Source organism: Xyrauchen texanus, chromosome 6 (assembly GCF_025860055.1).
Source record: "Xyrauchen texanus isolate HMW12.3.18 chromosome 6, RBS_HiC_50CHRs, whole genome shotgun sequence".
In the NCBI taxonomy this organism is placed as follows: Eukaryota; Metazoa; Chordata; class Actinopteri; order Cypriniformes; family Catostomidae; genus Xyrauchen; species Xyrauchen texanus.
Genome location: NC_068281.1, coordinates 25,588,506 through 25,615,000, shown reverse-complemented (window position 1 = coordinate 25,615,000; position 26,495 = coordinate 25,588,506). Strand labels below are relative to the sequence as shown.

Sequence of the window (26,495 nt, the reverse complement as noted above, 5' to 3'; positions counted from 1 at the left end):
TAACAGTGACCGATATTTCATGACTCCTAAATTATTTTTAATTGTAAACAAACTGCCCGACCAAAGCGTTAATCTTGCAAGACTTGTAAACAAACCATCAAACACATGAGATATTAATTTTAAAGTTATCAAGCAGTGACAAAAATAAGCACAGAAGATAAGCCATCAGCAGTTGTTCAACAGGTTCTGCTATCCTCCAGCGTTTCACCTCAAGCTCTTCCTAATATAGGGAGAGTGGGGGTAAGCTGTGCCACTTTTTACATAAAGGGATAGTTCTACCAAAAATGTACATTTTTGTAATAATTTACTCTATTGCTGTCCCAACCCATATGAGTTTCTTTGATTTCTTTCTATGTTTGATTTTTATTAGGGCTGTCAATTTAACGTGTTAATTCAGATTTAATTTTACAAAAAATAACGTGTTAAAAAAATGAACGCACTTAAACGCATGCTGCCCACAGACCATAATAAGGATTTCATGGGATATGAAATAATACCCACACTTTAAAGAGTTTGATATCAGTGGGACTCAAACAGCAATTCCTTTTTTAAAAATGTCAGGTAAACTATTTAGTCTGAATGAAATCTTACTAGATTGATTTTTGCAAATTCTGACTAACAGAACTAGATAAAGCGACTGTAGCTTGATTATACTGCTTGTTAAGGTACGATTGACACATCTAGCCCCACACGCCCTTATCTGTAGGTCAAAAAAGTTCCAGTCGTTCATCGAGAGCTGTCTGGTGAAGAACCACAACCAGCGGCCCAGTACAGAGCAGCTCCTCAAACATCCCTTCATCAGAGACCTGCCCAATGAGAGGCAGATTCGCATTCAGCTCAAAGACCATATCGACCGTACCAAGAAGAAGAGAGGCGAGAAAGGTGAACATTCTGCATTTCACAACATTCAAACGCACACACCGTATGGACTACTTTTATGGTGTTATTTAATTTTTTTTACCATTACAGCCCCTGGTCACCATTCACTTTCAATTTATGGAAAAGAGGCATTGTCAGCATTCTGCTAAACCTCTCCTGTTGTGTTAAACAGATGAGTAAATATGAAAGAATTTGACTTTTTGAATGAACTATTCTTTTAGGCAAATAAGTACAAATAAGAGTGCAATTAAAGAAACGTACATGGTTGTTTATATGAGGTGAGATAGACGTTTGTTTTGGTCAATTGAAATTTAGTATGGTTGCATTTCTCCTTTTGGATTAATCACTTCTGCTGGTATAAGTCACTTTGGATAAAAGTGTCTGTAAAATTAGAACATGTAAATGTAAATAAAGGAGTATTTGGGCTCAAGCCTGTCTTACATGGGGGTATTCAGTTTGTACGGCCATGTATTCTCTCTTGCCTGTTTGTTTAAAATAACATAGAGCTGCACTAAATGGCTAGGGTTTATAGTGCTCATATATAGCTAGCTCTTTCCAAGGGCACATATCATGGAATTTTGTAATACAGTTTGATGTATTATGTAGGGATATTCTGATGTTCAAAACACACAACTCTCTTCCAAATCCACCCAGATGATTTAACAAAGTAATTCAGAAACAGTTATGGTTATGATTTCACAACCATGAGCATGTCAACATTTAACCACCCACCAGGGTCAGAAATTAAAAGGGGACTCAAGGCAAAATTGTCACAAAAAGTGACCCCAAATTCAAAATGTGGGTGCATTTATTTATTTATTTTTTACATCTGCAATAGTTTGTGATAATTTGTAATGAATTTATTGAATTGACATAAACCGATGAGACTGTTATAATAAAGGTAAGAAATACCCCATAAAGGTAAAAATCCCCTGAAAATCAAATCCAGGGGCAAATATTGCCCATTTATATGAAAGTTAATTTCTGACATTGCTGCCTACATTTACATACGGTATTCAGAATTCAGCAACTTGGCCTGCTTCAGTGAAACGACTGCTTCATGAGAAGTATCTATTTCTAATTCCTGTTGCAGCTGTTCATGTAAACACAGTATTACCATATTAATTTACCATATAACTTAAAATTCAATGTTTTAGTATAATTATGTTAAGTACCTGCGGTGCTTATGCTAGCTTAGTAGGATAATTGATTAGCTTGATAACCGTGAGGAATGCATGATGAACTGTTAGCTTAGTAATCTAATTGGTTAGCATGTTAACTGAAAATAGAGAGCGAAACGCTTAATTTGACCATTTGTTGCTTTATGTTATTTGAGATGCCATATATAGCTTACACAACATTAATTAATGATTTTTTATGATTAAGACCAAAATAGTCTTCAAACGATATCTAGGATTTCCAATCAGGCACCAAATTGAATACCCAAAACATCTGCTTTCAGCCAGTGATATCACTTTGGAGTCCTAGGTGAACAGGATATTGCACAACAAAAGATTATTTTATATACTGAGATACCAACCTCTGCCGCTCTACCATAGGAGAGAGCCTAACGTTCAACCTGGATCACATGAGTCTTCTACGGCAATCATATAATGGCCCTGACTTAATTGAACTGCGTTAAGATTCTTACAATAATAAATCAACATTTGTGGATACCTTACAAATTAATGGGGAGGGATGTAAACTGACACCTACCTGTCATTAAATTACCCATGACTTCTCTTTTAAAAAAAACAAAAAAAATAAAAAAAAGCACTTTTCGTTGGAACCTCAACACATAGTTCACTCCAGAAGGATTGTTTGGTATAAAACGTGTTGAAGTTTAATGGACAGGCAGTCAATTCATTAAAGTAGCTGTAAACGATTTTAGCGTTAGGAAGCTTTCATATGACTGAGCCGTTGAATTAGCCACACCCCCTCATACCAAAACCCCACCTTCCATAGATCATTTTGAGACTAAAACAGATCAAAAGAGCAGCATTGTTTATTCTTGTGGCTGTCAAATTCTGACAAACATTATGAATCGTAGCCTCAATGATCCGCTTCAAATAAAACACTATGAGAACAAGCAAAATGATTGACAGGTAAAAAGCATCAATGACCGTGGTCCAAAGACACATTTTTGTTTGCCGTTTCTAAAGTCTACAGCTGTCACAGAGACCGGTGAGATTTCAGAACACTTATTTTATTGATATCTTTAAGGGTGTAGGAAAATCTTTTCCGAACTTTCCCATAAAAAAAATCGCTTGCCGTATTTTTAAGTGATGAGCTGAGCCCTCACAATCTCCTACATTGACATCCATTCAAAAAGGTATGCTTTGTTTTGCTTACCTTGAAGGCTCACTCCATGGAAAGGGGCTCTGGCACAACACAGGTACTAGGAGGTTAGACAATTCTAACACAGTTTGCTTGCACATAGAAGTTTTAAGCGTACAGAAGCAAAATTAAGTCTTAAAGCAGCAGCAAAAATAACCTACTTAATTCTATGGTTCAGAAAGTGGGTTGAAAATGTTCTTGGAAATTACAACTAGTGATTCTGGTGCTAGAAATCTCGACTAACATTTAAACACAGACTGATGCTCTGAGGGCACTGAATGGTAACTGAGATCCCATCTAGGAGGGTTTTTACATGTCTAAATGTGACTGCTGGACATTTTCACTCCTGCAGATGAGACAGAGTATGAATACAGCGGGAGTGAAGAGGAGGAGGAGGAACGTGACATGGGAGAACCCAGGTACAGCCATCATGAGGCATTTGGGGTTGAGGAGACAGTTGTAAGAGATGTGTGTATAAGAGTTTGAACTGATTGAACATCCGTTGATTTGTCACCATACAGCTCTATCATCAACATACCCGGTGAGTCCACTTTGAGGCGGGACTTCCTGCGCCTGCAGCTGGCCAATAAGGAGCGATCGGAGGCCTTGCGCAGGCAGCAGCTGGAACAACAGCAGAATGAGGGACACAAGCACCAACTACTGGCAGAGAGACAAAAGCGCATTGAGGAACAGAAAGAGCGGAGGCGCAGATTAGAAGAGGTATGCCATAGTGTGCATGTTGCATTAGACTGAGCTTTGGCAAACTTAATGCCAAGGTATACTTGCCCCACATTTTTCTGTGCGCATCATCGGCGCATGCACCGCTGATTGACTCTTCTAAATGGGTGTCACAAAGAAATTGTTTTGGGCACGCGTAAAACGCGTTCATATTCACTCGTGGTCAGATGAGTATACTCACAAAAGCAACACTCTCGACCATGCGCCAAGCAATATAGAACACTCAAAAACAAAGTAAACCTGGGTCGTTAGCTGAACAGTGTTTCCCAATAATGGCTGTGATGATATTGCAGACTTGTACCAGCTGTAGTCTTATGGCGCAGGATTCATTTTAGCTAGGATAACTTGATCTGCTCTGAGCTGATATGAATGCCACTTTTCTTAATATAAATCTCTGTAGCTTTGCAGCTTTCATCCACTTAGACCTGCCCTGTGATGTAAAGAAATTGTGAACATTTAGAAAATCCAGATTAGGGCATATTCACACACACATAAAGACCAGCATTCCTCTCCCACAGTGATTGTATGAGAGTTTTTACAAAAAAAGCTTTGCATACCATGAGACCAAGGGTCTTCTTAAGGGAACTGATGCATTGTGGTAAGCAGAAACGCAATGTATGCTAATTTTGTGCTAGTTTTTATGAAGTCTGGTTTTGGAATACAGCTTAGTGCAATCAAATCATATTGAATATTAGCACTGCTTTTGATGGTGATTATATATTTAAGTAATATCACACGAGCAAGAGTGCGATATGGCCCTACATCAACACTGCTGTGATTCGGCCGCAGACACGAGGCTGTAGGTAATTACACCAGTGCTAATGTAGGGCCATATAGTACGATTGCAAATTTTGATATTGTTTATATAACAGTTAAATGAACAAGTACATTTAAAAAAAAATTGAAAAACTGAGTATGCCACCACCTGCCGGCTAAAATATGTAATTAAATAAATAAAGACAGTAACTCCTAACACATATGCACTACGCTTACACTTTAGTTTAGAACAGCATGAACACAAGCGGAGTGATATATACAGTGAAGCGTCTGAGTGCTGATGCTGTCACACCATCAGTGCTCGTGGAACATCTCATCCAATCAGATTCGAGGACCAGAACTAACTGGGGTATATTTATTAATATCATATTGTGAATGATTTTAGTTAACTTTTTATTTTCCCTATAAGTTTTCTGCAGTCATTAGACCCATTTTGCGATCAATCTTTGTCTTGCATCTTCCAAGAATAAGAAAAACAAAACAAGTCTTAAGACAGATGTTTTATAGTGTCTCTGATTTAAACTTGAGTATCAGTTTATGCTTAAACAGTTTATGACCTTACCCGATAAAAGATTGCTGTTTAAGGCATTTACGTAACCTTGTCTACTTTATAAGCATAATCAGTTTAAGACTGCATGTAAACACACTCATTAAATCAATTCAGAATTCTGAAGCTACGGTTTATTTGCGTTATTGCTCTAATATATTAATAATGGCACATTAATATTTTTAAGTGTTTTTTGTGAAAAATTTGTTTAGATAAATATTGGTGTTGATTACTTTCTATAATTATATTTGTGCATATAAATAATTCTTCCTCATGTTAATTTAAGAAAAAAAATAAGCTACTATTTTTACTTAATTTTACTTCTTGCATCAAACATTTTGAATCTTCCTGGCTACATGGCTGTTAAGTCAAGGGGGGTGTGTGTGTGTGTGTGTGTGTGTGTGTGTGTGTGTGTGTGTGTGTGTGTGTGTGTGTGTGTGTGTGTGTGTGTGTGTGTGTGTGTGTGTTTTCGTTCATTATTCAATTAAAAATGTCTGGAGCAATTGCGTGCACATCAAGCTATATCTCAAAATAATATTGTCAGGTTAATGTTTTTGCCATAGCACTCAGGGCTATCAACTGGTGTGCAAATTTTTTTTCTCCCCAATTTGGAATGCCCAATATGCTCTAAGTCCTCATGGTGGCATAGTGACTCGCCTCAATTTGGGTGGCAGAGAACGAATCCCAGTTGCCTCAGCATCTAAGACAGTCAATCTGTGCATCTATCACGTGGTTTGAGCGCGTTACTGCGGAGATGTAGCGCATGTGGAGGCCCACGCTGTTCTCCACGGCATCCACGCACAACTCACCACACGCACCACCGAGAACCACACATTATAGCGACCACGAGGAGGTTACCCCATGTTACTCTACCCTCCCTTTCAGCCGGGCCAATTTGGTTACTTAGGAGACCTGGCTAGAGTCACTCAGAATGCCCTAGATTTGATTTCCTTCTGGTGTGTAATTGAGGACATCAGCTGGTCTGACTGACACTTGCAATTTATGTCTAAATAGCATCAAACTTTAGCAAATGACATTCTGATGGAGCTTCTTTAGAACCCCATTGCATTACAGGGAAAACAATTTTTTGGCTCTTTTGGACATGTTTGTGTGGCTCTTGTGTCTCACAGCAACAGCGACATGAGCGGGAGGTCAGGAAGCAGCAGGAGAGGGAGCAAAGACATCGCTATGAGGAGCAACTCCGTCGAGAGGAGGAGAGGAGACAGGCTGAGAGGGAGCAGGTATATACAAGTGTTTTTCACAGCACTCCTCCAATGACCAAGCTGGAAACCAATTACACACTCAATTAAAAGGAAACTGTTGTCAAAGTGTGTGTGTGTTTATAAATAAAGTAAATAATAATAAGAGTGCAAAAAGTTTCAATTAAGATTAGGGTTTGGGTTAGTCTGTAGTATTTATTATTAGCTTAATATAGAAACAATAGAAGTATATTGTATGTACTCAATTAGATAGCTAAGTTGGAGAGCTGCTTCATGCTGATTGAACATGCTTAACTAAGGTGTGTGTGTGTGTGTGTGTGTGTGTGTGTGTGTGTGTGTGTGTGTGTGTGTGTGTGTGTGTGTGTGTGTGTGTGTGTGTGTGTGTGTGTGTTCACATGAACTTGAACTGTGCTGCCTGCCACACAGCCCCATTTTGTGATGTTTTGAAGGGATTGTTGAGTCACTGGGTGACTTGATAAATAGTCAAATAAAATATCTCTCTTTCATTAGTGTGGGTAAGGTTAATTTCCTTGCAGAGCTGTTTGGATGTTTCTAAGAAAGGCTCTGAGCGGCATATTAATGGCCACTGTTTTCCAGAGCTCTTACCCACACATACCCACATACACAGTTTCTAATTTTAAGGTTTTTCCATCTAACTCATCTCACTGTATCATGGGTTTGTTTGCACTAGAGGACACAACAGTCTCTCTTCTCTCACTTTCAATATCTCCCACATTCACTCTTTTGCTCTCTCAGACTCTCTTTTTCAGATGTGCAGAAAACTCCCATCTCGCGCTCTCTCCACACTTTTATTCCCCCTCTATTCTTGTCACACTATCTGCTCTATTCTTTCTCTGGTTTCTCCCATGCATTGAACTGGTCTACACCGTCCTATTGTATTGATCTTTCACTTTATAATTTTTCCTTCCTTCTTTCTTTTATAATTTTCTCAACAATGTTTGGCTAAGAGTGATTTGATGTGTGCATTTGTTGTACCTGTCTGTCTGTCTCTTTATATCGGTGTTTGTGTTGTTATATCTGTCTGTCATTCTATGCCATTGTATCTGTCTATCTGATATTCAATCTGTCTGCTGTTCTGTCTTTCTGTCATTGTATTTATTGTACAATCTGTCTGTCTGACTGTCATTCTATCTATCTGTCTTTCTGTCTGTGTGTGTCTGCCTGTCTGTTTCTCATTCTATCTGTGTCGTTGTATCTGTCTGTCTGTGATGTTCTGTCTGTCTGTCATTTTATCCATCTGTCTGTTTTATCTGTCTGTTGCTCTATCTGTCATTTTATCTCTGTCACTGTCTATTGGTCGTTTTGTCTGTCATTCTATCTGACTGTTTGTCTATTGTCGTTCTGTGTGTCTATGGGTCTGTCTTTCTATAATTCTAACATTTTGTCATTCAATATTTTTATCATTCTATCTATTCATTTTGACATCTTTAACATCTTCCTGTCAAACTTTAACTCTGAATCCTGTATAATCTGTAATGTTTTCCTGTCTTTATCTGTCTGGTGTTGGTTCTGGGTTGTAGGAGTATATCCGTCGTCAGTTGGAGGAGGAACAAAGGCAGCTTGAGATCCTGCAGCAGCAGCTCTTGCAAGAGCAGGCTCTCCTACTGGTAACACAGAGAAAAGACTTGCCTCGCTGCACCCCTGAACCCTGTCCTCTTTCTATCCCGAATACCCCTTGCCCCTCCCACACACACCCCTGCCTGACCCACTGCTGCAGTGACCCTTATCGTATCATTCGGTTTGCGTGGATGTTGTTATGGTTGTGCTGAAATAATAATTTTTTTATTAATAATGTTTAGGGCTGGGATGACGCGTCGACGTAATCGATGACTTCGACGCAAAAAATACGTCGACGCAAAATATGCGCGTCGATTCGTCAGACCAAAACAAAGATGGCGGCGCCGGAGAGTAGAAGCAAAACGAGTGGCTCCTCAGACTACCAGAAGTGCAAGGCGGCACGCACTCGTTCATCTAAAGTGTGGGAATTCTTTAATTTAAAAGGAAAAAATTATGTGATATGTCGTCTTTGCAAAATGGAGATGGCTTTCCATTCTAGCACCACGGCAATGCACCAGCACTAGGGCTGGGATGACCGTCGACGCAAAATATGCGCGTCGAATTGTCAGACCCAAAACAAAGATGGAGGCGCCGGCGCTAACACGAGTGGCTCCTCAGACTATCAGAAGTGCAAGGCGGCATGCACTCGTTCCTCTAAAGTATGGGAATTATTTAATTTAAAAGGAAAAAATTCCGTGATATGTCATCTTTGCAAAATGGAGATGGCCTTCCATTCTAGCGCACCCGGGAGCAGCCGCAGATGACAGAGCACCGTAAGTTTTTTTTCAACTCCCCACTTTGCACTCGATGTTGGAGTTATCTATAATACGTTGTCGACACCTAAAGTTTTCGCTTATAGCTATTAATAATGCGCTTATAGCTATGAATGTCGTGAAAAATACATAGAGGACACTGACAACGCGCTGACAGACAGGACCAAGCAGGTAACATTTAATAGTCTCAACTTTCTAATTTGGTCATTCAAAGAAAATTAAACCATACATAGGCCTACTATTTTGTGGCTCTTTAATGTGTCGTGACAGATTGCCTCAGTTAAAGCTGCTCGTGAACTGATCATCTTTTCCTTGGTTAATTTATAGCATCAAATAGGCTAAACATGAATGTAGCCTACATCAGAAGGACTGTTGTTTTAACCACGGAAAGATGTCAGTACAGTAGCCTACAATCCATTATTCAAATTCAAATCCGCCGACGTTAATCTTCTCTCTCCTGACTACTTTGTCGGACAAAAATGGCGTATTATGATTGATTGATCAGATCGCCAGTCAATCAAACTCCTGGCAAATGTTTTTTTTTAATTTTTTTTTGTTTACATTTTATACACCCCTACCCCCGATGAAACGGGTATTACCGGTGTTGTCACAAGTCGATTAATTGAATCGAAATCGAATCGGACTGAAAAAAATGAATCGTTAGATTAATCGATGCATCGAAAAAATAGTCGCTAGATTAATCGTTTAAAAAATAATCGTTTATCCCAGCCCCAATAATGTTTTAATTACACAATGCAATTAGAAGAAAACATGCTGTTTTGGGGGGAGGGGGAGTTTACAAGATTGAGAAAAGAAAATTGTTGAGGAATGGGGAGAAATAAGATGGAGACAAGTTGCAGGCTGGACTTGTACCTGAATAACCCATCTAAGCACCATGGCACCAACTCGCTCTCACTAACGCTCTCTAACCACTGCACCACATCTCTGAATAGAATGCAGTTTTAAATGCAATCCAAAACTATTTTGTGGCAACCTACTGCCAAGTTTCAGGTCACCGTTTTTATTACATTGAGACAAATTGTGACATTGAATAATTACATGTATCTAGATATTGCATTTGTCCTTTTTATTACTCTTTCTGATGTGGACGAACAAAACAATCCAAACAACAGGACCGTATGCTTATTTTCAAGCTAATATTTGTGTATTGTGTAATCAAGTAGACAGGCAAGTTACAGCAAACATCAAAGCTTTTATAATCTCAATAAATAAAAGTATTTGTTCCTGGAAAGTGCTTTGCATTTGGCATTTTAAGTGACACTATGAGAGGTGCAGCAGAATGAAGCAGGTGTTCCCTTTTCTGCTCTCATGGGAGTAGAAGAGTTTTGCTGTTTAAAAGAGGCCAAAAGGATTCAATAAAACTTTCTTTTCTTTGAAGCCACTAGGGAGAGTAAGAAATAGAGAAGGGGGAGAGTGAAAACTGCAGTGTAGTCTATATTTTCTAGGTTGCTTTTTTGTTAGCTTCAAACCTAACTGAGAAATTCATACAGGAGATGTAAAGGAAAGTGTTATTTGCCTCTTTTTTTTTTTTTTTTTTTTTTTCCCATCTGTAGTTAAAGTAGTAGCACTGTCCCAGTTCTGTGCCACAGAGCATATGCCTGGCACCGGATGGTGGCACACATCTGACTGTGTGTAGTGCAGTAATTATGGTTCATAGATCCAGGAGCGCAACCTTAGCCTTTACCTGTTTGTTTTGAGCTATACCCCTTAAATAATCCAGCATGTGCATGTTTTGTATGTGTATATTTGTTGATGTACAGCGAAGCATGTGCCAAGTGTTGTTGTAATTTTGTGGTATTGTATTTCCATCCATTATTGAATGGCCCGTGTGCGAGGTCTCAGATTAACTATTAAAAGGTTTCTCTATCATTGTCTCTCTGTGTTCAGGAGTACAAACATAAACAGCTGGAGGAACAGAGACAGGCAGAGAGATTACAGAGACAGCTGCATCAAGAGAGGGCGTACCTTGTCTCTCTCCAACATCAACGGCAACAACAACAGCAAGACCCAAGACCTGCAGAGAAGAAGCAACTCTATCATTACAAAGATGCCATCAACCCCAGTGACAAACCAGCCTGGGCCAAAGAGGTAACTGAGCTGATTTAAAAATGTATGAATTCAATGATTCTCTCACACTTTTCAGGGTCACCAGCTCATTAAGGTCGGTCTGGGAACACCAAAAATCCAGCAACGCTGATCCAGATTACACCAAATTAAATTGGACCGATTTTCCTGGCCACCAGAGTCTTCAGTCAAATTATACCACAAATATTATGTTTAAAGGAAACATTATTACAGGGTTCCCACACAAAACCTTTTGAAATTGTGATTTTTTTTTTTTTTTGTTTTGTTTTTTTTGTGAATTCACTACTGTGAATTACAAAAAAAAATATAAAAAAAAATAAAGAATTTTAGCCTCAGTTACCTTTTTACTTTCATTATATGGAAAAAAAGAAGCAATAAAAGTAAATCGTGTCTGAGGCTGTCAGTCCAGAACATTTTGCCTAACATCTAATTTTGTGTAAGTCATAAGCCTAAAACTATTTGAGCAAATCATAACACAATGTTCATCTGCTTGTAGGTGAACTATCCCTTTAAATCTATTAATTTCAAAGATTGGTTCTGGACATGCAAATGGAAATCCACCCAGCAATGTCTTTTGAAATTATTTCTAAAGGATACTTATCCAGTAATCATCAATGACTGGAAAAGTTATGGAAATGTGGAAAATTAATTGGTCAAAAGTGTGGGAACCCGGATATTATATTTGATCCAGAAATATATATTTTCCAGAAAATAAATAGAGTTTTTTTTCATCATCCGAAATTAGAATATAGCAAATAGGGCTGCAAATATTAGAAATATCCGTGATTGAATGTTGTTAAAGTTAATCAATGATAAGAATACAACAAGCTTATTTGCAACAGATATGGCTTCTTTGTTGTGTTCTTTTCATGAAACAAACGGAAAATAAGAACAATGGTTACACGTGATAACATAAAGCTGATGCTTCCAATTAAAACGAGCCCAAGTACAACTTCATCCGATGCATAGATCTCAAGATAATCTTAATGGAGTGCGACTTGACATGATGAAGGGAAGGCAGCTTCTGCTGGGTCCTAATGCCTGCCAAATGCAACATCTGTCAGTTTTTTTGTCATTTTGAACAGGTGAGACTTTATATCCGTAAAATACAATGTCAATGAAGCTCTTTTGATTTGCTGGTCTGGTTTTGTCTTTGCTTTCCTAAGGATATCGTTTTGTCTTGTCTGACCAAGTTAAATGTGTTGACCAAAACCTCTTGACTCACTTTTTCAGGTCCAAGGCCGGCCCCTTAAACAGATCAACCAACCAATCAACAACAAGCCTTCCTCGTCCCGCTCCAGTAAGGCGAACGCCCCACGCAGGACCTCCTCTGCCCCCACTAACAAGTTTCCCCTAATTCGCGAACAGGTCATGCAGCATTTACAGCAGCGGAGGCTGTCCGTACAGCCCTCCATCCAGGTCTCAGTCCAACGAGACAGTCAAGAGAACATAAGTCAGCAGGTCTGTCAGCTCAGGGCCTCCCAAAAGGCTGAGCAGGAGGCTCGCGGACGCAAGCCCAAACTTGCGATCACTAAAGCGGTTAGTTCTGAGAACCTGGCCTGTGCCAGTTTGAAGCACCGCAATGCCTCACTCTCACCTTGCCATAGGATAGATGTACATGATTATGATGAGCTGTTCCCAAGATTTTCTGTTAGCCAAGAGTGCCTGATCGCAGTGGAAGAGTGCAATCTGTCCAAGTCAGCCCCGGAGAGCTCCCTCCGACAACAAAAGGCAAAAGAGCACCGTTCCAACTCTGTGCCAGGCAAGCAACTCTTGGCTGTACCACAGTGCGAGTGGGCCCTACCTCGCGTAACGTACATTTCAGAAGATTCAGTTCATGCACAACGCAGCTCCTCTGCTCAGGACCTGTCTTCATCCACTTCAGCTGACTATCTCAGGCAGAATTTTAATCCCATTTGGCGCTCTAAGTCTTGTGGAAGGGAGGGCTTCTTTAATGTCCGCTTAAAGCCCTCTAAAAAGTCCAACATTGCAGAGCCACTTCGTTCTGTATTGAACTGGATTGGGCTCTCTCCTCGCAGCTCACTCAAAAGCAGCCCTAATTCTTCTGGGTCTTTGTCCCCAAGTAGCCGCCGCAACTCCACCACCCTCTCTTCCCCTGTAGGCTCCCTTTCCCCATTATCTCCCCCCTACATGATGACGATCAGGCCCTTCTTTAAATGAGGTGGTTTGCAATAATTGTAAATAGATGTAAATAGCTTTATACTGCCACAGTTGTTTTGTTAAGCGCTTCAGTGATTTGCTCATAATTGTACTGCTTTAGAGCTGCTTTAGTTAGGCCACTGATCAATACTATTACAGACAGTATGCACAAATTGTAATGGATATGTGTTAAAAAAGGGATGTATTATAAATGTTTTAAACGTAATTTTAAGTAATTACTAGGGCTGTTAATCGAATTAATTACATGGTGTCCCGATTAATTAATCACGATTAATTGCATATACAAATATTTGCTGAGAAAGCCCCTCATATAACAATAATTCAATATATAAAGATTATATATCTTTATATCAATATATAATTATACATAGTTATCTTTTAAATATTTAAAAATGATAAGAGCCCGTCAATCTACACCTGCCTCAGACATGCTTGTGCAGCGTCTCTGGTGCATCGCATCATAAACATAAAATTTTTAGTTCACTGTTTCAAGTTAAATATAGTTTAATACTCAATCTTTAAACACATCTTGAGGTCCCTTAGTTCACATTTGCACTCCAAGTGTTTTTAACGCAAGAATGTAACATATGTTTGCGTTGTTCTTCCTACTGAAGTGTTTTCTTCACTGTAGAAACTGTGCGTTGCTCATACTGCTGAAATTTCACTTACTGCCATCTAGAGTAAACAGGTGGTACTACAAGCTTTCATTTCTCAGGAATCTTCCTTATTATGGTGCAATTAATTGCATACATTTTTTTGGGGGGTTTGGGGTTATTAACTCTTTCCCCGCCAGCGTTTAAAAAAAAAAAAAAGTTGCCAGCCACCGCCAGGGTTTTTGACGATTTTCGCAAAACTTTAATGGCCCGCAGAATATTTAATTCCATGAATATATGAAGATGCTATATATCAAAATAAAGATCTGAGCCTCTGCTTTTAGGCAAATAAAAAACGATTTTATTTTATCTTCATTTGTTATTTTTAATGCCATTAAGGCATTAAAGGTAGGCTTTGTCAAAAACAACATTTCGGACAAAAAGCTGAGAAAAAGGCATTTCTATCTACATTTTGAGCTACATTCTCAAAACTCCACTTACGTTTAAGACGATCGCAGTCTGTTTCTTTGATCAAAGAGTTGCGTACTCTTTCAAAACATGCGTCGTGGTCTTTCTTATCAGTATTCCACCTAAAACACGGATACCAGGAAAATTCCGTGTTTGGCGGAAGCTTTTTCATAAAACCCGGAAAATTCCGTGTTTGGAAGGGAAAGAGTTAATATAATTATCATTTCATTATTTTTAAACCATTAAAATCAAATTTTGTCTAAATTACACAATGATGATTAATCGACTTTATGGACGTTGCAGTTTTTGTCGTCTGTTAATGCTGATGTTCTGTGAAGCTGCTTTGAAACGATGTGTGTTGTGAAAGGCGCTATACAAATAAAATTGAATTGAATTTTTAACGCTTCATTTTTTGTCAGATTAATCGCACTGAATTAACGCGTTAAATCGACAGCCCTAGTAATTACAATTACATTACGTCATACCCAAACCATAAAACATAGATGCAGGACTGTCAAGATAAAAATTAAGAGCGGCAAACCACTTCACATCCTCTGCTATTGTTAAGCCCCTCCCATTTCCATCATATTGGCTCTTACTCATCAATGACATCATTCAAGCCCCTCTGTCATTTGTCTTGCCCTGATCCTGATTCATCAGCCCCTTCAGATGACCCACCACACTGTTTGGATGTCCTCCGTGTTTGTGTAAGCTTTAGCTTTTGATGCAGTCCAGTCAATTTGATGGGTGTTTCTGAGTGCATTGCCTGTTGGTGATGGAGCTCTTTTTTCTCTCGCAAGGTGGCATGTGGTGAACTTCTTGTATACTACGAGACAAATAAATGAGACTGGGAAATGTTGAAAATTAGCACAGCGGTCTACAGTAACCTTAGTGCATCAGCTCTGACAAACATAAAATTAGGGTCCAAACTTTTCTGCCAAAACTGCCAATGTCGAGTGAATTGACAATTTATCAACCATAAATATTTGAATACATGAAACCGTATTGTGCTTTTATTTTATTATTAATAAATAAATATATATATACATGTTTTGTTATCATGACAATGGGATTATTTAGCTGTTTTTTCCTTGTATAATAGTGGCAAACAGTGCAGGTAACTGTCAATTCTTACCATTTGATTTAAAAATGTATTACGTTTCAGTTGAAGAGACTGGGGTAAACCCATAGTGAAGGGGTGGGCTTACTCCTGTCTCTTCACAGTTCCTTTTAAAGTTAGCGGTCACTGGCACACAACCTTTTTTTTTTTTCATAATCTTTTACAAGACAATTATACTCTCTTTTGGTGCTTGGCAGGCATTCGTTTTGGACCCTGTATACAACATGATGTGTCATCATGTGTTTAATACATTGGGAATTGCTCAGTTTTCTGGAATGCAATTTTGACATCCTTGCAAAGAACTTCTGGAAAACCTAATTGATTTCTAAATGTATCTTAGATTAACATTAAAAGCAAAATATTAACAATAAAAACTTACCTAGCAACCAGTAGTGTCATAATAAGTCATGGTCATACTTAACCACACAGTTATAAAACCAATGACAAGTCATTTACTTGCCATTTAAAAATGCTGTTTAATTAACCTAAATTATTTTGATAGTAGACATAGTGGAATCATGCCTCCTGAGCAAACTTCCATTCATCTTTACACTAACCTCTGATTCCTGTTCAAATTTGACATGCTTCCTCCCATTTAATGTCTACAGTTGGATTCTGCATCTCTGGGATGGTTAACCAATGTCTCTCCTTATCTTCTGTTCTTCTGAAAGTATCTGTTGGTGCAACAAGATCAAGTTGTGAGACACTGAAAGAAGAGAATAGAGTACTTCACATATTAGTCATTCCAACAGTCACACATTCCTAATCTCATGAATACAGAAAGTTTTATAAAAATGTGTGGTAACTTTGATTGTACCACATATACTTAGAAATGAGATAGGAACTCAAGTCTTAAATCAAGTTGAAAGACATTTACCAAGCAGCGTCTCACATCTTTGCTTTTTCCATTGCCAAAGCAGATTCTTTATTCATTGAACTAATTGGAATTTTTCCTATCTTTTTACTTTTCAAAGGTCATCAATTTCTCTGCCAGCTCTGTACTTATAGGGGCTTTTAGAAGGTGCTGCTCTTACCAATCGTTGTATGAATGACCTGATCAACATGCAACGGCTAATTCAGCCTAATTCAGTATACTTAATAGTGCTTTTCTTTTTCAGATGATGTCATGATTAACTTTTTGATCTTTTTATCATTCATGAAGGTCGAGGAGCGCTCCAAACTCAACCGCCAAAGCTCTCCAGCCCTGCAACATAAAGTGGCTAACCGTATCTCCGACCCTTCCCTTCCACCCCGTTCAGAGTCCTTTAGCAGTGGGGGTATGCAGCCGGCACGGACTCCTCCTATCCACCGTCCTGTGGAGCCTCAGGTACTGTATAACGTAATTTAGCTGTTTGGTCCAAGCACAATTTTTGTATTTATTGTGGTAAATGTGGACATGGCCAGATATGACCCATCAACTGTTGCCTTACTCCACACACTGATTAGGCTATTTAGTGTTTTGACTGTGACAGACCAACATATTCTAGGCTGTTTTCTAAAACCTAGTGAGCTGCCTATGGAGGCTGCGTTTTAAGGATTTATAGGTATGCTCCTGATGTGAAGGCTGTTTCAAAAGGTAGCCATTATAATTTTGCTGCCTTCTAAGATACCTTGCTCAAACAAAAATACAAGTGTCGGCCAAGTGTGAGAAATATTAATTTATAATAAAAGTACATTTCAATATTAAAAAGTAGCTACAAAAGCTTAGCAACATGCTAACATCAGACTCTTTGAAATCAATTGCAAGTTCAGTCTCCAGTGGAGAGCGCTATTTGTGTGTTCCAAAACAGCTTAAACGCTGCCTATGGGTCCTAACACCTTTTTGCATCTCTTCTGTGCTGTTTTTACAGTTGATGTCTTTCACTGTTGTGCCTCGTCTCTGTTTTTTCAGCATCTCTTGCAGGAGCTTCATGATTTTTATATGCTTTGTTAAGTTAAAAAGAACAAACTTTTAAAAACGTGTTTTGATTTTTTTCTTTTTTTTTTTTTTTCTTTAGCACAAGAACCTGTTCGGGCTAAAAAGGCCCCTTAGAGGCAGTTCACTAAGTTTTGGGACAGAGCTATATATTTTTTTTTACCATCTAATTATTGGTTGATTTTTTTTCAATCTTTCAGATAGCTCATTTGGTTCCTGTGAGATCCCAAAGCTCCTCTATGTCAGTCTCTCAGTCTGTGCATGACCAGTCTCCCAAGGCTGTTTCAGCCTTCCAGGAGAGCCTGGTGTCCCATCGGCCTGAGATGCCACGCCAGAACTCCGACCCGACTTCAGAGATGCCCCCTGCGGCTCCCCGAGCACCCAGCCGTGAGGAGAAATTTGACCGCAGTTCCCCCTGGCTGAGAGAAGAGGATATTCCTCCCAAGGTCAGAATGATTACAGCAGTAAGCTTAAAGATGTTTTATTTAGATATTTTTTCTACTTTTTAAAGATGTTTTACCCCTGAAGCAAGGAATAGCAGTTTTGAAAACAAATCATTTAAAATAATGTACACTCACATGAGATGAAATTCTTCAAATCAAGGTCCTAGAGGCAGTTTTCCCCCTGATGGTAGCTGCCATGTTGAAATTATATGACCTGCCAAGTCGATTGAGTGAATAAGAACAAATATCTGATAAACTTGCCTCAAACTCCAACATCTTCCAGAGAACGTCATATTCATTCCACTGCTGGATCATCTTAATTGCAGTTGTTGTCTCATCAAAATGGCAATGACAGTGCACCTTTAATATACTGTAAAGAATTCAAATGTGTTTAGATTCATATAGATGTAGAACTAGCTGATATATCCAAAATTGCACTCTTTGTCATTCTTTGTTTTGAAGGGGGATGGATTTGTGGCAATCATGCTATGATCCCGTATCTCTCTGACATTTAGTCATTTATGCTTTTGATTAAAGTTGTCCGGTACTACCCAGGTGCCTCAGCGGACCACCTCTATCTCCCCAGCTCTGGTGAGGAAGAACTCTCCTGGGAATGGAGAATCAGGTGGAGGAGGGAGAGCAGCTTCTCAGCTCATACGCACCAGGTGAGCACTCTGCCAGATCCCAAACAGTTGGTGTAATTTTGTGTTGATTGATTATAGCATTGACTGTATATTTCTGTTCTGAACTATGCAGTAATCCAGACCTGAGGAGGACAGAATTGTCCCTGGATGTGGCTTTGCAGAGAACCAGCAGTAACAGCTCGTCCAGTTCCAGCACACCTAGCACTCAGGGTGGCTCCCATCCAGGATCTAGTGAGAGGAGCCAGCCTAGAGGTAAGACCCCTCAGCCTTATCAACATGTGAGAAAATAGGTTTACAAAGCCCTTTAAAGCAAGAATGTGAATGCAGACCTGAGAACTTGGCCAACACATTGCCAATGTTTGGTCCGTTTAAAGTTTAAAATTTAAACGGACCTGAGAACTTGGCCAACACATTGCCAATGTTTGGTCCGTTTAAAGTTTAAAATTTAAACGGATCTCTGGCGCTAACTAACATCAGTGTTCAAGGGGGCGAAAGAGTTGTCCTCAAATGTTTGTGCCATAAAACCAAATGTCTTGTTATTCAGGTAAGTTGCTATCAATACATTGACTTCAACTTACTTGCTCAGCAATAGTTTCTTTAAAATGTTGCACTGCGATTACTTCCTTCAACCAATGAATAGTCCTTGAAATGCTCTATAGTAAAATAATGTAATGTCTTTGTTCCTTGAACGTTTCCTCCTAGTTGTCATACTCATTCAAAACAACAGCGGGAGGCACTTCATTCATAGTGACTAATAAGATTAAAGTTAAAGTTATAAAATGTCATTTTTTAAATGTGGACCTTGTTGTTCGGTGGCTAGATTCTCCCTGGATGCCTGGAACTAACATAAATTAAAGTGTTTAGTGAAAAATTTAAGTGAAAAAATGCAAGAACCACTGCAGTGAAGCAAGACAGCTGGATATTCCCGATAATAATTTTGAGCATAGAAACTACCATACAATTTCTTTACGTTTCCCGTGTAGATGCTACGTATCAACAACGCATCTGGATAAGTCACTTCAGGTAAATGTTTGGTGTTCTTTGATAAAATGTTAACTCAGAGCCTCATTTAAAGGATCCGGTAACAATATTGAAAGTGTTCCCAGGCCAATAGCGTTCTAATTCCTTTGTTATTGTTTACATCCTTGAAATTGGAATGCAACAACACACAAATTAGAGCTTGCGTATCTATAAGCGTCTGTGTTCACGTACATTAGACTGTTTTGCCTTTACGCACCACCCCATATTGAGGATGAGCACATCTCCGTTTAAAATTCTTATTTAGAGTGTATTTTGGAGTCAGTGTAAATAGTCATGGTGTGCTGTGAGTGACTGGTGTTGATGCATAAGTCTGCCTCAGCCTCCCAGCATGCCTTACATCTGACACCCTCCATGGGACCGAAGGAGCTGGCACTCTTTCAGACTCTATCCTGGTTATTTTTGTGCTTCTGTTCCACTCTGTTTGCCTTGTCAGATCTGCAGTCATCCTCTAGAGAGAAGGCAATATACTCTATAGGATGACAGTGGAAGCTTTGGTTGCCTGTTTTTGGCACTTTAATTGTTTAGAATCCATGTCCTAGTGGTTGGTGCACATTTATCCTTTGTGCTCATGTGGCCAATGCATGTTTTTAGTTATCTGTTTGTATTTTATTTTGTCTCTTGGTCTGTCTGTCTGTCTGTCTTTTGTTCTGTCGGTCTCTTTCGTTCTGTCTGACTGTCTTTTGGTCTGTCTGTCTTTTGGTCTGTTTCTCTTTCATTCTGTCTTTCGTTCATTCCGTTTGTCGTTCTGTCTTTCGTTCGTTCCGTTTGTCTGTCTTTCTGCCTTTCTTTCGGCCTGTCTGTCTTTCGGCCTGTCTGACTGCCTGTCTTTTGTGCGGTCTGTCTGTCTGTCTGTCATTCGTTCTGTTTGTCTTTTGTTCTACCTTTCTTTTGGCCTGTCTGTCTGACTGCCTGTCTTTCATTCTGTTTGTCTTTCTTTCATTCTGTCTGTCTGTATGTCTGTCTCCGTCTGTCTTTTGGTCTGGTTGTCTTTCGCTCTTGTCTGTTTGTCTGTCTGTTGTTCTGTTTGTCCTGAAGTATGTCTTTCTTTCATTCTTTTTGTCTGTCTTTTAATTCGATCTTTCTGTGTTTTTCAGGCTCTGGTAAATCAGACGGCTCTCCAGTGGCATCGCAGGAGACCTCTAAGCCCAGTGAGGAAGAGGACAAAGATTTCAACAAACCCAGTCGACCTTCGGTTAGTTCATCCCTTCATCCCTTAAACATGTTCTTGCCCTTCTTTATTTCCTGTCTCAATACACACCTCTGTTCAATCATTAAACTTTCAATCACTACTTTTTGGATGTAGTTGTGACTTCTGAACATAGTTTTAGATTTAACAGCCTTTGTACATGCACACAGTTGAACATTTCAAGGCCAAAAGTTTCGGTGGTTATATTGTTGTGTCCCCCTTCCTGAAGGCTAGCTTTCCAATTGTGTGCACTTATAATATCTAGGCACTGAAAGTGAATTGGTCTGAATGCTTTGAGACTGTTTAGCTTCACATGCAACAAAACAAGACTGGTTGTGCTTATCTTAATAGTTCTGCTAAAAGGTCATAAGCTTCACTAGAGAGTAGGGCTGCAACTAGCGATTATTATATTGATGATCGATTAATCTAATGATTATTAGAACGATTATTCAGGCGATTATTGCAACGATTAATCATTAGCTCTTAACCGATTATTCAGCTTGTGCCCCAACTTAAAAGGTTGTATTAAACGTGCTTACTAACAATAAAGAGGACAAAATCATCTATTAAAAATACCTCTGAATGATATTCACTGAATTAAAGGGAAAAAATACTTTTTATGTAGTTTAATTCAGTAAAGAAATTCACTGCAAAAAAAAAAAGCTATTGTTATCAAGTGTTTTTATCTTTGTTTTCCATTTAAAATTGTCTACAAATCCTTAAAGCAGGATACATTTACTTGAGAAGCAACATATAAGATATTTAGACTTGATTTTAGAGAATGTATCTTAAATATACACTAAGTATATTTTGTATACAAGTGTATTTTTTACTTGGTTATACTTCTGCGAGTGCAGTAAAGACAAAAAATACTTATATTCAAGATCTAGTCTCTAAAAGCAAGTATACATATATTATATGCAGCTTTTCATGTGAATGCATCTTTTTTTAAAGAATTTTTAGATATTTTTAAATATTTGTATTTTTAATATTAAATTCAACATACTCTGATAAAAAAAAAAATGTCTTCTGCATTATAGTTCCTAAAGTAAATGTACATTGTTTTAAATGTGTTTTAGATATTTTTATTTGGAAAACAAGCCAAAACAAATCATAAACGTATTTTGTTGCAGTGTATAATGGGGCGAAGACTTCCTCAGTGTTGCCAACTTGGCGACTTTGTCGCTAGATTTAGCCACTTTTCAGACCTCTTTAGCTAATTTTTTTCAAATAGAAACTTGCGACAAATCTAGTGACTTTGGAGAAACCTTAGCTACTTCCGTTGAAGAAAGTCACCAATACAAAATGCAAATGAGACGCGGTGATGTCACAGATATGTTAATTAACGTATGACGTCATCTAGTAACATTTAGCGACTTTTCGAGCAGACTTTAGCTACTTTCCATTGAAACTAGTTGACAACACTGGACTTCCTCTCTCACCTTTCTGTTCACTTCAATCCATCTTTAACTCACAAAAAACATACTCTATTATTAATAAAGCTGCATATTGCCATTATATATATTATGATTCAGTAAGTCACGAGCCATCACGTTATAATCTAGCTGCATTAAGTGTGTGTGCTTGAGGGATGAGCGTCCCATGACAGAGTGTGTATCAGCCGGGTGCAGTTTCAATCTCTCCCCCTCAGATCGGGACATTCACGCAACTCATAGAAGAGGCGCTGTTCGCACAGAAAAATGCCAGTTTCAGACGTTTGTAGTTATTTACATGATCTGCTTCTGTATTTTTTTTACTTTAATAAAGCTATAACGCATTAAATATAACTGCATTAAAGATGTAACATCGGGGTGTTTTCTTTAAAGAGCTCCGGCTCTGCTTATTCCACAACGAGAGTGCTTCTGTATATACTTATTTGTTATTTTTGTATAATTCGCTCATACTTTGTGATCTACATAAGATGAAGCTGTTTGGAAGGTTTAAAGTGCATCTGGACTGTGATCTGTGTAATTCTTGCTCTCCTCAGTCAGGCATGAGATGCAGTGCTGCTCTTACGAGTCATCATTACAGTTTAATGTGATCTCATGTTACGTTAAATGACATCAAACGACTATTCGACAATGAACATTTTTGTCGATAATGTTTTGTCGATAACGTCGACTAACTGTTTCAGCCCTACTAGAGAGTCAATACAGTGTGAGACCATGGTGGTCCCAGCATATAGCCCACCTCAAACCTCACCACTCACACTTCCTGGCACTCCGTGACCTGCAGATAATGATCTTCCAGCTGTTTCTAAATGTGAACATGTTTAAATTTACTCAAGCCTCAGAGAGAGATCAAAAGGATACCTTCTACATTTGTTCAGAGCCAAGTCTTATATTTGTATTTATTTGAATGCATTTAATTTAAATGGCTGGTTTGCTTCTTTATGAGCTGTTTTGGCTCAGAGACCTTAAGTCTTTTTTTGAGGAAGCTTATGCTTGGTACATTCAGAAAAGAAGACCGGTCTCTGTGGTGTGATGAATGTTTAAACAGAGAACTAAAGCTGTCGACATAATTAGCTGTTTGACCTACAATCTGCATTAACCAGCTCCAGCTTTGCAAGTCTCTCTCTCTCTCTCTCTCACCCCGGTCATCATAACCTCAGTAATTGATAGAATGCAATAGATAAGGATAGTAACACCCCTGTCCATTTTTCTCTCTGTCTCTCTCAGTCTTTCTTTCTTCTCCCCCTTTGTCGCACTTATTCTAAAGGTTGCTTGGCAGAAGACTGTGGGAATTCTTGTCTGACTTAAGAAAAGCTTGTCCTCTTTCACCCTCAAAACTTTCTCACCTAATGGTATTGTCAGTGTGTGATGAGGAGCGGAGCGGTCACAAGGAGAATCACACCAGAGACAAGGAATGGCATTCCAAAAAGATGTTTAATACAGGTGCCAAATGTGCCAATAAGTGTTTAAAAGCTCACATAAACTAAGCTTACATATAAAAAAAAGTCTAAAAGCTAGACCTGTTTTAGGTATTTCATGTTTATTTAAATAAAATGAACTCTTGGCTTTCCATTCTTAAATACAAAATATTTTAATAAATACATAAGAATAAGTTCAAATGAGTTTAAAAACAAAACCTATAAATTGGATGGATGGCACATTTGCACAACAAAACCCCAATAAATATTTCAAAATGGTGAGCAAAACAATAAACAAGTCCATGGAACCCAGTAAAATTAGTGATGGGAGACTGTTCCACAGGTTCACAATCACACACCCCTTAAAAGTGGCACAATCAGCCATGACAGCACAAAGTCCCCAGAGAGTCTGAGGGCGCTCAACAATGCCCCTCAACATTCCAATTAGGGTTCCAGTCACCCCTCCCATAGTTGAGTCCTCCCTGGCATCCTAGTCGCTCCATCAGCCAACACTACATGCCAGGGAACTCCTCTGGAACCTGCCACCGTGCTGGCATCCAACAATGGGGTGAATCACACATGAGAGAAAGAATGGCATTCCAAAAAGATGTTTAATCCAGGTGCGAGAGGTTTTTTATATATATATTAAAAAAAAAGCTAGACCTTAGGTACTAAAACAGTTCCAATTCCCCTCCCGCAACTATAGAGGCTGGAGTATATTGAGCGCAAGCAGCGCTAGCAACTTGTCCATGTGCTCAAACACTCGTCATTTATCTTGTCTTCCGTCTAGTGACGACTGGGTTAAATAGGGACATTTTCTCGCCTTTTCCAATTGGAACATACTATTATTTAAATAAAATTAACCCTCACCTCCCCGTTCTTAAATACAAAATCTTTGAATAAATACATAAGAATATGTTAAAAAGAAAACCTATAAATAGGATGGATAACACATTTGCACAACAAAACCCCAATAAATATTGCAAAATGTTGAGTAAATCAAACAATAAGTCCATGGAACACTGTGAAATTCTGTGATGGGAGACAGCTGCTTTGTCAATGGACTGTGTGTGTCATTCCCTGTTTGGCACGGGTTCTCTTGCCCCAACACAAATAACCCCAGCCACTTTTAGGGAGCCTTGCTTTTTCCATAGCAACCAAGGTTCATTTGGGGCCATCATTTGTTGGCCCTAGAGTTGGGATTATGGTTCAAATCCAGATGACCTTAACATGAATGTAGAAATACAAATTGAATTGCTTCAATTGTTTCAGTGTTTTGTTCTTTGTTTGTTAGAGAATGGGAACATACAGTACATGGACAAAAGTATATGGACTAGTGAACACTTTCATTGTGTCATTCATTTTTATATTGTCATATACACTCACCTAAAGGATTATTAGGAACACCATACTAATACTGTGTTTGACCCCCTTTCGCCTTCAGAACTGCCTTAATTCTACGTGGCATTGATTCAACAAGGTGCTGAAAGCATTCTTTAGAAATGTTGGCCCATATTGATAGGATAGCATCTTGCAGTTGATGGAGATTTGTGGGATGCACATCCAGGGCACGAAGCTCCCGTTCCACCACATCCCAAAGATGCTCTATTGGGTTGAGATCTGGTGACTGTGGGGGCCATTTTAGTACAGTGAACTCATTGTCATGTTCAAGAAACCAATTTGAAATGATTCAAGCTTTGTGACATGGTGCATTATCCTGCTGGAAGTAGCCATCAGAGGATGGGTACATGGTGGCCATTAAGGGATGGACATGGTCAGAAACAATGCTCAGGTAGGCCGTGGCATTTAAACAATGCCCAATTGGCACTAAGGGCCCTAAAGTGTGCCAAGAAAACATCCCCCACACTATTACACCACCACCAGCCTGCACAGTGGTAACAAGGCACGATGGATCCATGTTCTTATTCTGTTTACGCCAAATTCTGACTCTACCATCTGAATGTCTCAACAGAAATCGAGACTCATCAGACCAGGCAACATTTTTCCAGTCTTCAACTGTCCAATTTTGGTGAGCTCTTGCAAATTGTAGCCTCTTTTTCCTATTTGTAGTGGAGATGAGTGGTACCCGGAGGGGTCTTCTGCTGTTGTAGCCCATCCGCCTCAAGGTTGTTCATGTTGTGGCTTCACAAATGCTTTGCTGCATACCTCGGTTGTAACGAGTGGTTATTTCAGGCAAAGTTGCTCTTCTATCAGCTTGAATCAGTCGGCCCATTCTCCTCTGACCTCTAGCATCAACAAGGCATTTTCAGCCCACAGGACTGCCGCATACTGGATGTTTTTCCTTTTCACACCATTCTTTGTAAACCCTAGAAGTGGTTGTGCGTGAAAATCCCAGTAACTGAGCAGATTGTGAAATACTCAGACCGGCCCGTCTGGCACCAACAACCATGCCACGCTCAAAATTGCTTAAATCGCCTTTCTTTCCCATTCTGACATTCAGTTTGGAGTTCAGGAGATTGTCTTGACCAGGACCACACCCCTAAATGCATTGAAGCAACTGCCATGTGATTGGTTGATTAGATAATTGCATTAATGAGAAATTGAACAGGTGTTCCTAATAATCCTTTAGGTGAGTGTAGTTGTCCTCTCTTTAATTGAATCACTCTTTAACTTGAGCAAACCCCTAATAAAGAGTTTAGACCTGCTGAGTTAGTTAAAACAACCCTTATTACTAATCATATAAAAAGTCTAACTCCGTCTTTTTTCTCTCTCTCTCTCTAAGGATCTGACTGCCTTGGCTAAAGAACTGAGGGAGCTGCGGATAGATGAGATCAACCGGCCACCCCTTAAACTGACTGACTATTCCTCCTCTAGTGAGGACTCTGAGAGCAGTGAGGATGAGGATGGTGAGAACATGGGGCATGATGGCACGGTGCCTGTCAGTGACATACCCCGGATCATGTAAGAACACACGCCACCAGTTTTCTCTTGTTCTTGATAATTCATTGTGTTTAGAAGTAGGGATACTTGGATACCTGGATCGGTATCGACTTTTATACTGTAGCTTTTAGATGGATCGGGTATCGGCCGGACGACCCTGATCCAAATCCAATACTGTG

At 39.1% G+C, this 26,495-nt stretch overlaps 1 protein-coding gene across 8 annotated transcripts in view; it reads left to right on the top strand.

Moving 5' to 3' along the window:
• Positions 1-26,495, top strand: part of LOC127644754 (TRAF2 and NCK-interacting protein kinase-like) — a 137,608-nt gene that overhangs the window by 100,972 nt on the left and 10,141 nt on the right. The window contains exons 10-22 of one of the 8 annotated variants that reach the window (XM_052128113.1): positions 707-882; positions 3,569-3,635; positions 3,738-3,936; positions 6,409-6,519; positions 8,040-8,126; positions 10,758-10,958; positions 12,189-12,494; positions 16,480-16,644; positions 17,433-17,678; positions 18,231-18,340; positions 18,432-18,571; positions 20,455-20,552; positions 26,159-26,337. In XM_052128113.1, the coding sequence (XP_051984073.1) occupies positions 707-882; positions 3,569-3,635; positions 3,738-3,936; positions 6,409-6,519; positions 8,040-8,126; positions 10,758-10,958; positions 12,189-12,494; positions 16,480-16,644; positions 17,433-17,678; positions 18,231-18,340; positions 18,432-18,571; positions 20,455-20,552; positions 26,159-26,337 (2,085 nt within the window). Of the gene's footprint in view, positions 1-706; positions 883-3,568; positions 3,636-3,737; positions 3,937-6,408; positions 6,520-8,039; positions 8,127-10,757; positions 10,959-12,188; positions 12,495-16,479; positions 16,645-17,432; positions 17,679-18,212; positions 18,341-18,431; positions 18,572-20,454; positions 20,553-26,158; positions 26,338-26,495 lie in introns of all 8 variants that reach the window. The other 7 variants (XM_052128112.1, XM_052128114.1, XM_052128116.1 and 4 more) reach the window with 7 other exon arrangements.